The sequence below is a fragment of the Rhinatrema bivittatum genome, chromosome 2 (assembly GCF_901001135.1).
Source record: "Rhinatrema bivittatum chromosome 2, aRhiBiv1.1, whole genome shotgun sequence".
NCBI classification, from domain to species: domain Eukaryota; kingdom Metazoa; phylum Chordata; class Amphibia; order Gymnophiona; family Rhinatrematidae; genus Rhinatrema; species Rhinatrema bivittatum.
In genome coordinates, this window is record NC_042616.1 from 157,747,890 (window position 1) to 157,764,651 (window position 16,762).

Consider the following 16,762-nt stretch of genomic DNA (forward strand, 5'->3'; position numbering starts at 1 on the left):
CCACAGAATTTGTGAAATGTACTAAATTATGGTACCCAATTACTGCAGTTTACTATATGCTACAGAGTGTTTCTTTACATTGCCATAGCTAAGAAATGTGTGTGCTTTTGGTCATGTCAGCATGTGATGGTAGCTCCTATCCCACAGCCACAGCTACAGCTATGCCAATGATTACCCAGCAAAACTTCCCTGCTGGTCCATGGGGCAAGTAGGGTCCCCGACCGCCCCCCTGCACTCCCACCCAGCCCATACATAATTTAAAACAATATAGCAGCCCTTAAGGTCCTGCTGGACGTAAAAGCCCTGCCCCTTTGGAAAAAGTACCCCCTTCAGGAGATGATGCAAGTTGACCCCCAGGCTATCTTATGCATGCAGAGAGCGTAGGGGGAGCCTGGAGTCAACTGGCACCATTTTGAAAGATGGCATCAGCAGCAGTGATCTCGTTCCTGCGTCTCGAAGACATCCCAGGTTAATGGGATAAGCCTGGGGAGGATACAGGAGGAGGAGAAATGCTTCCAGAAGAGAGATACTTTGTTCCAAAGGGGCAGGGCTTTAAGTCCAGGGATAGGACTTAAGCTTGGTAAATTTGTAATTTTCTTTTTTACATTTATAGGATGGGTAAGGGTATGGGGAGTGGTCAGCAATGTTACTTGCTCCATGGACCATCAGACAGGTTTTGCTGGATGAAAGGGGGGAGGGGGAGGGAAATGTATCTTACTGGGAATTGTGACCCCTTTAAATGGTGCCCCAAGAGCATCATCAGGCACCTTAGTCTGACAATGATCCTAGAGAAATGCTAACTATACTTTTTGAGATGTGGCTAACTTTCCAGGAGTATTGCAGTACACTTTCACAAGCAGCACTACTTGTTGCCATGCCAACGAGTGGCTTTGCCCATATTTGCATGTGACACAACTCATTTGCATGGCAGTGGTGCACCACATTTAAGGCCCAGGAAATACTGTGCAAAGGTTTGCAATAATCATAAATTGTGTGGGTTACTTCCATATAGCCTATGCTTTGGCGTTCTATTGCACAAAAATACATTTCATACACAGGGGCCTAAATCTTGTTGCATCATTCTGTAATTGGCATTTGAATGTGCATGTGAAATTGTTTAGCTAGCGCAGGCTAAACATTGTCTAGTGCAAGTCTTACTGCATAGGATCCTTACTGTCTGTGGTAACTTAGCCATGTGCAGGTCTAGAGTACTAAACTAGGAATGCTGAGTATGGCAAAAGAAATATATTTACTTAACTTTGATTATAAAAGAAACTTATCAATAGACACTGGGAAAGCAACCTATTTAATGAGGCATCAAACTTGGTTTCAATAATCACATTCGGGAAAAAAATCTGTAACATTCACATTAATCAGTTTCATTTGATAATTGCTTGTGAAGCATGATAGTAACCCTTTTCTTTGCCTACACAGGTATAAATCGAGTGAAAGACCAATGTATTAAACCTTACAGTTCTATTTAAAATAAATAAATGCTTGCCATTTTATAAATTCAATTGTTTTGCAAATGGATGCAAATACAATTTAGGATTTTTTTTGTCCAGATCCGATTTAGAGGATGAAAGAAATGCCATCTGCTGAAAAATTGAATATGTACCCGGTAGGCAAAGGACAAGCGATACCATTTTGTCAACATTCCACAAAGAAAGAAGAAGAAATCAAACCTGCTGCAAAATAATGAAATGTTCTGACTAATGGAATAATGTGTGATGGAACAGGTAGAAATCTGAAAATGCGACAGAAAAGCAGACCTCTTCTTAGAACTAGATGCAGAGTTTGAGCTGACTCCAGGAGGCATGTCGCTATAAAAAGAGTCGGCATCTCCAGGCTTTTTTACATAATCGCCCTGGGGTATTTGTCTAAAGCATAATAAATATTGTAAAGTCAGAAAACAAGAGACACACTAGACACACACACAACACAGCTACAAATATTTGGGGAGAAGTAGGGAGAAGGGAAAATGGCAGGTATGAATTAGCTATATTATAACATATAAAACCGTAGTTAACACTTAACGGACAAGTCATGTGCAAACTGGGAAAAATTTAGAACACAGTCTCTGAAATACCCAAAGTCCTTTAGCCTTCTTCATTGACAACTGCACTGAAGATAAACAGTTTGGACTGAGAAGATGAAATTTTTCATTTTTCCAACTGATGCTTCTTTTTAGAATGACATTTTATATTGTAACGTTGCAAAATATTGGTTCATGGGGAATGGCAAGTCAATATTCTTTGGGATAGCACAATAGTTGATAAGTTCTGGTTTTGTTCATTAAATTGAGTTTAATAAACGAATGGGATGAGTATTCCAAGTTTTTTTGTGCACTCTAGTGAAAATAGAAACAAAATAAAACAGCTGAATTTTGGAATATTAATTACTTTATCCTGGAAACATAGGGGTTCATATTCAGCTGCTGTGCAGCTTGGCTAGCTAGCCAGATAAAACTGTCTTAGCGGGTACACCACTGACTATACTGGGATATCCAAAAGTTAGCTGGATGTCTATCTGGGTAACTTTAGGACAGGTCTATGGATGGCCAGACTTAGCTGGATAAGTTATCTGGCTAACTGTAAATATAGCAGCTAGCCTAATAACTTATCTGGCTATCTCAGCTCAGCTATCTCAGCTATATTTCAATGTTCCTAATGGATAATAAGTTATGCAGCCTTAATTTAGCAGGATAAGTGCCCAAATATTAATTTAGCTGGATAACTTCTGAATTATCCGGCTACATACTTCTGAATATGGTCCTCATAATTGTCCAGTTTGCCATTTCTAGGGTGCAATTTGCTAGGCCAAGCCTGCATTATATTTGCCAAAAAATAAGCAGTAAGTAAATTGATTAGTGGCTCCTCACTGTCTACAAAAGGCAGTAAAGAACGACAAGGCAGGGAATGCACTTGTGAAGATGCACACTATATGTATCCTGGATACATACGGAGGCTACAAAGTAGAGTGCATCAGAACCAAAGAAGTGCATGAGAATCTGAACAACTGCTTGATCTGAAGGGTGTTATTATCCTTAAAACCGTGGTGGCTTGTGGGTGCATGCGGTGGTGTAGCTGCACCGCTAAAAACAGATTCTGTATAAGGATGACGGCAAGGGAAGGTGGAGGGGCCCAGGTTGGAAGAGGGAAGGGTAGAGAGTGGTCCGGGGTGGTGGTGGTAGAATGGAGGGGGAGGAATGACAATAGTGAACGTTGCATCACCGAGGTTTTGACCCATCAACCGCCATTGCCTTATAAAATGGTTTAAAGTAGTATTACCAGCCAGAGTCCTCAAACTATGAACATGCCTATTTCTTGGCTGAGCTTCTCCCTTGCTTGTTTTTATTTCTGAATCTTATTTCCTTTACTATCCCATTTTATTTACGTCTTATATTTTTATACTTTCTGGAATACAAATGTATACTTTGTGTAGTCACGACTCCTATCATTTACCGAAAGCACGTTCTTTGACTACCTATTTTATAAATATAAGCCCATATATTTTAACATGCAAGTTAAAAAATGTAATTTGCTCACGTAAAACCCTGATTTTACATGCAGAAGTCGATATATTTTGTAATTGAAATCACCAGCTTGCCACTATTTCCATCAGCTCACCCAGTCCTTCTCCTGGTCATCGAGAACCTCCTGGTTCTTCACCCTGAGGTTTCCCCAGTTCAGGAGAAACCAATAGCAGACAACAGATGAGACTGATATGAAGTGCACGAGATAATTGGCAGTTGTAAAATTGCATGAATAAGTTGCTAAATGTACTCGCATAAGTCTCTTATAAAATAGCAACTTATGCATGCAGCCCTGCCCCTTCCTGGAATGCCCCTAAACCGCCAGTTATTTGTACATGTAAACGTTTTCTTGATGTTTATAAAACAGCATTTATGCTACTTATGCACATGTATGCTAATGTTTTGTGCATAAATCCTTTGAAAATTCACCCCTTTCTTTTGTTTTTTGCTTTGGGGAACTTTTTTTTCATAATGACAGCTTTTTTGTAAACATTTCCTAAAGGTTTATGGTCATTTCCCAGCCTCCAAAGCTCTCCTTTATTCCCTCTACTGGCCTAACCTTCTTTCCCCTAAACCAGAAGTCCTTTCCTCAGCTGGCTAGGATGAGCTCTGCAGGTCTTGTGGATGCCCTGACCTCATAACCTTTGAATGGATTACTGTAATAAATTACTGTGGTTATCAAGGGTCATTGCAGTGATTATATTTCAATGCTAAGGGCATCACATTCTGTGACATCAAAACAGAAATTATGTCTCATCACGTGTAATTTACAGGGCAATTACAGCTATTTATGAACTTATATAGGAATCATATTTGGCTTATTAGTCTGTATTACTGTTGTGCATTTTAGTCCTAGATGCAGACAGACATTTTTAAAACCTTCTTGATCATTCAAATCTCATACTTACTGCTCATTTTTATAGTCAAATTAAATTCTGGCATTATGAATGTTGCAGATGAAGCTGGTATTAAACTGCTAACTCTTTTGTTGGTTATGAATTCATATTTTACCAGCTATGGCACTCCACTGATCTAACTGAATAAAGAGCTTTAGGATATCATAGTTACTGTGTTGAAGAAAACTAACATATACACAAACATAAGGGTATACAACAGCACACAGCATATCATCATGGCAAGCACTGCTTCCTACAAATATAGAAATAATGGTGTCCTTGCTAAGCAGTCAGATTCATTCAGAAGCAGGCTTCAAACTTGACTTAAACCAGTTCTGCTTCTTGTTTTGCCTCCCACAAATTGATCACTTCTGTGACATATATTAGGTTCACAGTTTTTAAGATTTGTCAATAAAAGCTAAGGAAACCCAGATTCACTAATCTAGGTATGTATCTGAGATACATTCACCATCTGCAGTGCCAGCACAACAGTGTGCTCTGATACCAGAACATCAGACTTGCATTTGAGGTGAATGTTTTATATTTTACTATTATTAGTAGCCCAAATCACAGTGTGCTTTGAGTTTTTATTGACAGCATAGAGCAGCCATTTTAGTCCTTTCGAACAAGGTACCTCTATAACAGGGAAGTCCGAGCTGAAGTCAGTTACAGAAGAATATGTGTACTCTTCCAACTTGCGTAAACATTTCTAAAACAAACATTTTTTATCAAGACATAATGAAGAAAAAAACCTCAACCAACAATCTGTCCGATGCTCTTCAGCAACCTTCATTCTCTATTTTGCTAGTACTGTAGGGATATTGATTGCTTGCTATCCTTCATACCTAGTTAATTTTGTAAGAGAAAGCTTAGCCTGCTTGTGTGTTTTCATTTTTGATTGCCTGTTGCATAGGTTTCTGGAACAGACATCTAACATGGCCAGACTTTTAATACAATTTTAAAAGCCATTTATCCAAGTAAATTGGCCTGGCTGAAAATGACCCCCCCTCCTCCCTCCGCTAGAAGTGCACATGGGCCTCCACAGCAGGTATACTTTTAGCTGGATTGCAAGGTAGCATTCCAAGGGGTTGATATGTCAGAGGGAGAAAACAGAACATGTGCATAGGATTCTCAAAAGCGCACAATGCCCTCCTCGCCTTCCCTGGACACCTGCACATACAGCAGATTCTTGGCACATGTGTCTTTTTGTGCAAGCCTACTTTTCGCTCACTAAGCTTCAAAGAAAAAGGACCTTGGAAATTTCCCTTTGAAAAATGAGATGAAAGTGCACATGTTAAAAGTGCATATTTAAAGGTGAATTTTAAAGGACTGGAGCGCGCCAAGACCAGGAGATACACTAACAAGTTGGGCCAGCACGCGCTGCATGGATTTTAAAAGGTGCCCAGATATCTCCCGCTACGCACACACAAAACATTTCTCAGAAAAGGGGTGATGCATGGGCGTGGTCTGGGCAGGGCAATGGGCGTTCCCGGATTTCTCAATAGAACCAGCCCAAGCGCGCTCTGGGGGTCCCCTGCCACGTAAATTTATTTCTGCAATGGATGGCGTGTAAGTCAGAAAACAAACAAAAGTTTTAAAGGTCAGGGTTAACAGGGTAAAAAGGAGGCTATTTAAATAGGAGGGTTAGGAAGTCTTATCCCTTACCTGGGCGAACAGGGAAAGCTAGTAATTGTGTCGGCGAATGTGTCTACTAAAATCCCCCCACTTACACGGCAGAAGAGGCATTTGCATGCGCCTACTTAAAACTGCACGCACATGTGCACGTATTCAGCCTATTTTATACCATGCGCATATATATGCACATATGTTATAAACTGGCCGTGCCCCTGGGCGCAAGCTGGTAAACATACGCACATGTGTGCCCACGCGGCAGTTTAAAAGTTACCGTTCCTCTTTGTGACTATGTGGACTACTGAAAATTGCCTCAACATTTTAAAAATATATATATTTACTAGTTAGTTTGACACCTTTAATAAACAAAATGACACATTGGAAGTCAAAGTGATCCATTTATCTACAGAACAAGATATAGCACAGACAATGCAAGGAAAGGTTCCTCTACCCTCTCCTGTCCTTGCACTGTATAATACCTCAGATATGTTCTGAAAGGGGCCCTGGGATTAAAGGGCAGAGAAGGCTCTATGTCAAGTCAATCATTAGTGTTTCTGTAGAGACCAACAGGATGGGTAAAAATTTAAATAATGCAATATTATAAAGACAATTTTAGCATGGGGTACTTATCCACCAGGACTCCACCATCAAATGACTGTCACATGGTGATTTGGTCATTACTAAGCTGAGACTACGTCAAGCCAGAAAGAGACATGAAAAGTTCTGTTCTTCTCGATTTTGTGTTTAACCCATTACCCAAATTGAAACAGAAAAGAATCTTGAATTCCAAAATTAAATATCAACACACAGGGAAACACTATGTAAAAATGTCCAAATTATAGTCAAGTTCGGGAGATATGAGCTTCCATTATGAAGAATTGGCATGTCTTGCAACTATATACGATTTTCAAAGATCCTCCTCGCATTACATATACAAGAAGAGTAAGTTTACAAGACTGCTTGGTACATTCTGATTTTAACAAATTACCATCTCAAGCTGCATTTGATGCCATTGGTCTTCATGAACCATGCAGTAAATGCACTGTATGTCATATTTCTATGAAAGTGTGATCTTTATATGTAGCATCAGCTAATCTTGACGATGTCACTTTGACAACACACCACCTGTTTATCTACTGGTGTCATTTACACTATTTTATGTCCCTGTGGGAAATACTACATAGGTAAAACAAACGCATGTTGAAAACGCATATGATTGAACATTGTTCTAGTATTTCTACTCAGCGATCAAATGCACCACTTGTTTTCCACTGCAAGGAATAATGCCACTCATTTGAAAAGCTTCGGTTTTATGCATTAAAACAATATATATTGAGTTGGTGTGGAGGTGATTTTGATTGGACATTATTGCACTTAGAACAATGCTGGATCTATAAATTGAACACCATAGCACATGATGGCTTGAACCAAGCATTGGATCTGAGTGTGTTTATGGAATGAAACCCTCTCTAAGACAGTTTTCTACTTACAGATTAAATATTTTAATATTTTACTATTTTTTTTGTATGTGCGGCTGATCTCGATCCAGCCAATTTCTGTTTTAAGGATTCCCCTAGGAAGTACCTTTGATGTCATTAAGAGTTCATTTTCTACATGGATCACTGGCGTCTATAAGTACTGTGATTGCGTCTATAAGTACTGTAATACTGCGGTTCCTTGTTCAAAAAACATGCTGAGAAACCCACCTGCCCACAGAGATGGCATTAGTCTGCTAAAGATAAGTACTTTCACATTAATAATTATTGAGAAGAAACTGATTGATATTGATGTGTTCTTACAGACAATGGTCTATCTGAGATATACAGACTTTAACATTCACTAGATAGCTCCTGAAGAAGCTTCATGTGAAACACTAGCCACTGTTGGGCTGCTTCTGAATATCATTCAGGACTGTTGTCTAAGGATTTTATATGCTATTCAATAAAATCTTCTCTAAAAAGAAATGTTTCCCTTAAAAAGTATATTGGAAATCCCCACATATAATTGAAGAGATTGAGTGGCCCTTGCATCACAGGGCACACTGACTGGTTTGCTGACTCTGATGGAGGCACTTCTGTTAAAAAGCATTAAAGGCAGGACTATAATTTGTACTTTTTTACCTAGTTTTCCCTGTGCGTTTAATACATTACACCATTGAACACTGTATCCTAATTAAAATGCACATGATTTGATTCAGAAAGGTTCTTCAATAACAGGAAAAAGCCAGTATACCAAATGGGTACTTAATTTGTGAAAGTGTTTCTAGGAATTTTATTACAGCTTGAACCAGTTCCAGAATTTGCTGAGCTATTCAGGAACTGCAAGTGACTGTTGGCTAAGATAAACAGTTCCATGAAACAAATGCAGATTGGACATTTTAGGGCATATTAGAAGTTTACTTTCCTTTAAGAAGGCAAAAGGCATATGACTTCCAAGAACCATAATACCTTCAGTATAAATGTTCATGTCACAGAATGATGAAGTGCTATTTAAAAACCTGAAAACACTGAGAACATGATAATGTCAAGTCTATTATCTATCAGAGTTCGCAACTAATAGAATCTCGTATGGCACAAATAGAGTGTTGCGAATAAACACCTGAATTCAAAACTATTCTGTGCTTTGCCTTCAGATTAGAACAATTACTTACCTCTCTTTCCGATAGTTTCTTTGCATGGGGGAGAAGAAAAAGTGAAATGGATTATTTACTAATGCCAACGATCTTATATAAAAATAATAATTTAAAAATAACAGTAACACAGAGCCTTTATGTGCATTTTCCCTAGAAGAGAATGCAAACTTCAGAAGTTTCACGAGTATTGGTGTAGGAATGTGTTAAGTATATACTACTAGTGTTGCTGTCAGAGTATTCCTTTGATTGCGCGAGTGGTAGCATATGTGACCAGCGTTTCTGTCAGAGCTATGCTGGATGTGCTGGAAGCCAGACACTAGTTCCGGGTTCCTGGTCACGGAGAGCATATTGGGTGGGGGAGTCTGGCTGGGGTGGGAGGGATATGATGGGCATGATGGATGGGGGGGGGGGCAAGGTGGGGAAAGGGGTCCTTATGATTCATACATTTGTGGACTTAATGTTGTGACTTTTGGAAGGGGGAGATGCTTTTCAGGCCTATAGGCCTATAACATTGTCATTTTATTTTGGGGGGAGAAGGGATTGGCCAGCAGAATTGGCCTTAGTTTCATTGAAGGAGAAGTCATTACCTGCTATTAATTAAGTTGACTTAGAAAATAGCCACTGCTATTACTAGCAACAGTAACATGGAATAGATTTAGTTTTTGGGTATTTGCCAGGTTCTTATGGCCTGGATTGGCCACTGTTAGAAACAGGATGCTGGGCTTGATGGACCCTTGGTCTGACCCAGTATGGCATGTTGTTATGTTCTTATGGAGTGAGGGATGGGGGACAGGGCTGCAAGGCCTAACTCAGCGGCTTTTTTAAAAAATTCATATTGCCACTTGAGACTAAAGTTATTCAGGAACACTTTCCTGGATAACTTTACACCTGCTCTTTGGGCCAGCTAGAGTTAGCCAAAAACCTTATTTTGCTAATTTCTAATACCAGAGTTAGCCAGATAAGTTTCCTGGCTATTTTATCCCTGCCCCAGAATGCACCCAAAAAGCCCCTCATTTATTTGGCTAAATTTTATTCAGATAAGTGACAACGATATTGAAAACTTGGCATTTAGCCAGATAACTCAGGTTATTTGGATAAATGCCTTTGAATATTGCCCTCATTATTTTTATTAGGTTATTGAAAGTTTAAAGATGTACCTTGTTCAGAACTACCAAACTCTTATCAAGCAAACTGTTAGGAGATTAATAAGGTACCACCTTTTTACTTTAAAAATATTCCTGATAGTAAAGACAAATAGTTTGGAGACATCCTCAGAAGGCAATTTAAGCAATTGTACTTACTTGTAGCCCCATCCAGTTATTCCTAGTACTAGTGCCAACACTAGAATGGTACCAGCAATAGCACCAATAATGATATTTGTGCTAATGATACCTGGAAAACACAGAAAAGCAACACTGATTGAGAGACTCAAAATAAAATAAAAACATGGTATGAGACGGGTTTTCTGATCGGATAGTGGGTATTTATGCACTGGGAAAGGACAAACTGGTGAGGCTCGTCAAACTCTGGGCCAGATGTAAAATGATGGCACCCAGAGACAGAAGACTCAGGATAAGGGAATTTTCTCCTGGAAATCGATAATAGCGGGGGGAGAGTTGGGGAGTCTCTTTTTTCGGATGCCTTCAAAATGTTGCACCCAAGGCATGGGCCAATGTTGCCTGTGTCTAAATCCAGGCCTGGTCATTTATTTAAAAATTTTTTTATTTAAAAGTATTTATATACCGCTTTTTAAAATAAAATTTTATCAAAACGGTTTACAACATGTTAAAATAAAGTAAAAATAAAATATAACTAAAATAAACTTAAAATACATAAATTTAACTAAATAGCTAGATAAATGTTAGCTAAAACAAATTATTAAATAACAAAATAATAATAATGGTAACATGCCAATGGTAAAGAGTAGGGAGGGTAAAAGGGATGGAGGGGGGGAGAAGGGGGGGGGGGGGGGGTAGCAACTTATCGAATTGTAATGTCCTAGAAAGAACACGGATGGGATAATAGAAGAGAGACGATAATGTAATATGTATCTGATGAGAGAAATTTAGGGGATGGAGTTTCATTTTTGATTGGGGAGATGTTTAGTGGGAATGTTAAATGCTTGTTGAAAAAAGAATGTTTTTAAAGCCTTTTTGAAATGATGAGGATTTGATATTAAACGGAGTGGGTTGGGTAAGAGTTCCAGAGAGATGGTCCTGCAACTGAAAAAGCTCTTTTCCTGGTGATATCTAATCTGGCCTGTCGTGGTGATGGAATGTCTAAGAGATTTTGGTCAAGCTGCTTCTAGTCATAATGAGGTCAATATTCAAAGGGATTTGTCCAGGTAAACTTTTAAATTACCCGGACAAACCACAAGATTTAAAATTCCTGCTCTGCCAACTGGTTACATTTTACCTGAGTAAGTCATTAGTCCGGGTAAAATGGATCCGTATAAAAAGAGGCATGGCACATGGGCAATGCTTAACTTTTATTGCATAGCGCTGATCATCAGTAAAGATAGCCAGGTAGGTCTGGTCCTGCTGAATATCCTGGCTAAAGCTACCCAGGTGACTTCCCACTTGTTGCTCAGCTCAATATTGCCCTCAATATAGTTATCATATTTTAATGGCTGAATCAGGCCTCCTATGTAGATCAAAGACAGAGTCAAAAATAATACTGAGTTACTGATGAGTAGTTATTTGCTATAATGTCAGGCAAGAAATCTACATCAACTGTTGACACTATTAGATAAGTATTTGTGTACTCTTGATGAATTTCCAGTTGAAGCTAAAATCTTATTACAATAAACAGGAGGAAAACAAATATTGAATCAACTATAGCAAGTAAATGAAAGTACTTTGTTGTTCATGATTATTTTTTATACAAATAAATATAAAGCATTCAATCTATCAACTTCAATTATATAAGGAAAGTGCTTTCATTTTATCTACTAAAATATTATCTAAAAAAATATACAAAATTAAAGGACTGGAACTGGGACTGATGATTATATATGACCCGGAGAGTGTAAAAGCTATAAAATATTGGTTCACTATGGGTGTTACAGAAAGGGCTTCGATGTAGGCATGCTATTGTGATCAAAATAATTTAAATTGATAGATCGAATGCTTTATATGTATTTGTATACATTTGTTGCATTTGATTTAGGACTTCCGAGACTATGTTGGTAATTACTGCATTGATTTTTTCTTTATTTCAAAGATAGGGGGGTTGAGGGCAGACTTAATCTTTGTAAGCTTTTCATATCCTCTAATAATAAGAGCATTGTACATACTGCTGCCAATTAGGATATACACTATTTGGCATTAATGGGTATATTACTTTTTCCTCATTATAGTTTCTCTTACTTTACATTAATGCACAATGTGGATGTACCTTATTCAATACTTACAGTACTCTTTGTAATAGTGGTATCCATATTTTTATATCCAATAAACATGTATTAAAAATTCCATATTTTTAATCAAGAATATGGTTTTGTAATTATATTTTTGTTCTGATGATGTATATTAATAGTTTCTGTAAACCACTTTGAGTCCCAAGAGTTGCTGAAAAAGGCGGTATATAAAAATGAAATGAAATGAAAGTGCAATAAAAAGACTATAGATATTCCAGCCTTACTTCACTGTCACAAAATGAAAACTCTGACACTGATTTGCTCAACAAAACTTTCTGAAGATTCATTCTTGAGTATTTGGAGAAAGCCTGATTGAGCAAAATAGCATTGAGGGTTGATCCAGTTACAGCCAGGGGTGGTTCTTTCATGGGGCAGGGTGAGGCGGTTGCCTTAGACGGCAAAGTTTTAGGCAGCTAAAAGCACCCCTCGAAATTCTCCATCTGTGGCTGCCTCACCCTGACTTCAGGTGCAGCTGTGCTAGCAGTGCTAGCATTTCAGTGGGAGCACTGAGAGGAGAGAATCACCTTGCTGGTGGTTGAAAGGAATCAGTAAGTTTTTGCTTGGGACACTGTCTTTTTTAAAAGATTGGAGCAAAGTTAACTATTTGAGAATATTATTTTGTGTGTTTGTGCATTTAATAGTCAGTAAGGTAGCGAATAAACAAGTTAGACTGTATTTTTAAATAGTCAGTCTGTAAGGCAGCTAGTAAGTAGAACTGAGTGTTTGTATTAAAAAAAAAAAAAAGAAGTAGCCAGAAGCTAGAAATAAGCTAGGAGCAGTGTATACCTCAGCAGCGCATGGTTCGGAGAGAGGTTTCTTCAAAGGATACTAATGATGCACTAGTATTAGGGCATCCCGACAGTGAGGTTCCAATAATAAGAAAAGTAGTCCAAGTGCCTGTAACTAAAAACTCACCTGAGCTAAAAAATTCTAACTTATCCCTATCAATTAAAAAGCAGAATGAAAATACAAACAAAAAACAAACTTTGTATGCTAATGCCAGAGGTCTAAGAAGTATGATGGGAGAATTAGAATGTATAGCAGTGAATGATGACATAGACTTAACTGGCATCTCAGAGACATGGTGGAAGGAGGACAACAAATGGGACAGTGCTATACCGGGGTACAAATTATATCGCAATGACAGAGAGGAGCACCCAGGAGGCGATGTGGAGCTTTATGACCGGGATGGCATAGAGTCCAACAGGATAAACATCTTGCATGAGACTAAATGCACAATTGAATCTTTATGGGTAGAAATCCCTTGTGTGTCGGGGAAGACTATAGTGATAGGAGTATATTACCATCCACCTGGTCAAGATGGTGAGACTGACAGTGAAATGCTAAGAGAAATTAGGGAAACTAACCAAATTGGTAGTGCGGTAATAATGGAGATTTCAATTACCCCAATATTGACTGGGTAAATGTATCATTGGGACATGGTAGAGAGATACAGTTCCTGGATGGAATAAATGATAGCTTTATGGAGCAATTGGTTCAGGAACCGATGAGAGAGGGAGCAATTTTAGATCTAATTCTCAGTGGAGAACAGGACTTGGTGAGAGAGGTAACGGTAATATGATCAAATTTGAATTAATGACTGGAAGGGGGACAGTAAGCAAATCCATGGCTCTCGTGCTAAACTTTCAAAAGGGCAACCTTGACAAAATGAGAAAAATAGAAAAAAACTGAAAGGAGCAGCTACAAAAGTAAAAAGTGTGCAAGAGGTGTGGTCATTGTTAAAAAATACCATCCTAGAAGAACAGTCCAGATGTATTCCACACATTAAGAAAGGTGGAAAGATTACCGGCATGGTTAAAAGGGGAGGTGAAAGGAGCTATTTTAGCCAAAAGATCTTCATTCAAAAATTGGAAGAAGGATCCAACAGAAGAAAATAGGATAATGCATAAACATTGGCAAGTTAAATGTTAGACATTGATAAGACAGGCTAAGAGAGAATTTGAAAAGAAGTTGGTCATAGAGACAAAAACTCACAGCAAAAACTTTTAAAAATATATCCGAAGCAGAAAGCCTGTGAGGGAGTCCATTGGACCGTTAGATGATCGAGGGGTTAAAGGGTCACTTAGAGAAGATAAGGCCATCGCAGAAAGATTAAATGATTTCTTTGCTTCGGTGTTTACTAAAGAGGATGTTGGGGAGGTACCCGTACTGGAGAAGGTTTTCATGGGTAATGATTCAGATGGACTGAACCAAATCACGGTGAACCTAGAAGATGTTGTAGACCTGATTGACAAACTGAAGAATAGTAAATCACCTGGACCGGATGGTATACACCCCAGAGTTCTGAAGGAACTAAAAAATGAAATTTCAGACCTATTAGTAAAAATTTGTAACCTATCATTAAAATCATCTTGTACCTGAAGACTGGAGGATAGCTAATGTAACCCCAATATTTAAAAAGGGCTCCAGGGGCAATCCGGGAAACTACACTAGGTTAGCTTGACTTCAGTGCCAGGAAAAATAGTGGAAAGTGTTCTAAACATCAAAGTCACAGAACATATAGAAAGACATGGTTTAATGGAACAAAGTCATCATGGCTTTACCCAAGGCAAGTCTTGCCTCACAAATCGGCTTCACTTTTTTCAAGGAGTTAATAAACATATGGATAAAGGTGAACCGGTAGATGTAGTGTACCTGGATTGTCAGAAGGTGTTTGACAAAGTTCCTCATGAGAGGCTTCTAGGAAAAGTAATGGTATAGGAGGCGATGTCCTTTCAAGGATTACAAACTGGCTAAAAGACAGGAAACAGAGAGTAGGATTAAATGGACAATTTTCTCAGTGGAAGGGAGTGGGCAGTGGAGTGCGTCAGGGATCTGTATTGGGACACTTACTTTTCAATATATTTATAAATGATCTGGAAAGAAATACGATGAGTGAGGTTATCAAATTTGCAGATAATACAAAATTGTTCAGAGTAGTTTAATCACAAGCAGATTGTGATAAATTGCAGGAAGACCTTGTGAGACTGGAAAATTGGGCAACAAAATGGCAGATGAAATTTAATGTGGCTAAGTGCAAGGTGATGAATACTGTGTACAATTCTGGTCGCCGCATCTCAAAAAAGATATAATTGCGATGGAGAAGGTACAGAGAAGGTCTACCAAAATGATAAGGGGAATAGAGCAGCTCCCCTATGAGGAAAGACTAAAGAGGTTAGGACTTTTCAGCTTGGAGAAGAGACGACTGAGGGGGGGATATGATAGAGGTGTTTAAAATCATGAGAGGTCTAGAATGGGTAGATGTGAATCGGTTATTTACTCTTTCGGATAATAGAAAGACTAGGGGGCATGCCATGAAGTTAGCATGTGGCACATTTAAAACTAATCGGAGAAAGTTCTTTTTTACTCAACGCACAATTAAACTCTGGAATTTGTTGCCAGAAGATGTGGTTAGTGCAGTTAGTGTAGCTGTGTTTAAAAAAGGATTCAATAAGTTCTTGGAGGAGAAGTCCATTAACTGCTATTAAGTCGACTTAGAAATTAGCCACTGCTGTTACTAGCAACGGTAACATGGAATAGACTTAGTTTTTGGGTGCTTGCCAGGTTCTTATGGCCTGGATTGGCCAGTGTTGGAAACAGGATGCTGGGCTTGATGGACACTTGGTCTGACCCAGTATGGCAATTTCTTATGTTCTTAAGCCCGTGGGGTCCCCACCCACCATGGGCAGGAACAAAAACACTGCTGAGGCTCAGATTTGATGATGTGCCCACTTGGTGTCCCCCCCCCCCCCCCCCCCCAAGAAGAAAGGAACCACAAATGATGGTGGCCACTTTTTAATGATGTGCCTGTGGGTTCTCCACCCACCCCTGCAGGTGGGAAGAAGGAACAAGGGAAGTGGCGGTGGCACGACTTTGAATAACAGGCCCACAGGGTTCCCGCATCCCGTGGGCAAGAAGAACGGGGCCACGGTTGCAGCGGTGCACTGTTGGTGACTTGCCCGCAGGGGTCCCAAGCCCCGCGGGCCAAAGTAGAGCCATGCAGCACCAAAAATAACTGCCCACAGAGCTTCCACCCTCCCATGGGCAGTTAGAAGGACACTGAGAGGAGGAGAGGTGAAGCATTGGCAGCAAATTGAAGGGAAGGTGAGAGAGAACTTCTCATACTTCCTCTTTCCCTTCCCCTCACTTAGCTCAGCTCCCCTCCCCTTCCCTTCTCACTGGGAAGGGGAGGGGAGCTAAGTGAAAGGGGAGGGTGTAGAGTGAGAAGGGAATGGAAAGTGAGTGAGTGAGATGGAAGGAAGGGGATTGCCTGAGAGGGAAGGGGTGCATGAGGAAAGGGAAGGGGTGAGGTGAAAGAGGGAAGGGATGAGTATGGGGAGAAGAAGGCGAGTGAGAGGGGGAAGGGGTGAGAGAGAGAGGGAAGGAGGGAGTGAGTGATAAAGGAAAGGGGAAAAGGGGTAGGAGTGAGTGAGTGGGGGGAAGAGGGGAAGAGTAAGAATGTAGTGGGGGAGATATGAGAGTACAGGGCCAGTAGACGTAGATGGCTGCCTAGAGCTTCACAGTTTTGGGGGCACCTTATAAACTAACCAATTTTTTGAGGCATGAGCTTTCGAGGACAGAGTCCACTTTGGCAGATGCAGTTTTGGAGGTAGTATAGCAGGGGCAGGACTGCGACGATTGCAACTCCT

General features: G+C 39.6%; 1 protein-coding gene across 4 annotated transcripts in view; it reads right to left on the reverse strand.

Annotated features, from left to right (window-relative positions):
- The window catches only part of ADAM22 (ADAM metallopeptidase domain 22), a 730,321-nt gene that overhangs the window by 71,651 nt on the left and 641,908 nt on the right, over window positions 1-16,762 (reverse strand). For 2 of the 4 annotated variants that reach the window (XM_029588789.1, XM_029588788.1), the window contains exons 25-27: window positions 9,997-10,087; window positions 8,714-8,731; window positions 1,686-1,880 (exon numbers count right to left, since the gene is read on the reverse strand). In XM_029588789.1, coding sequence (XP_029444649.1) covers window positions 1,686-1,880; window positions 8,714-8,731; window positions 9,997-10,087 — 304 coding nt within the window. The remainder of the gene's footprint in view (window positions 1-1,685; window positions 1,881-8,713; window positions 8,732-9,996; window positions 10,088-16,762) is intronic. The other 2 variants (XM_029588790.1, XM_029588791.1) reach the window with 2 other exon arrangements.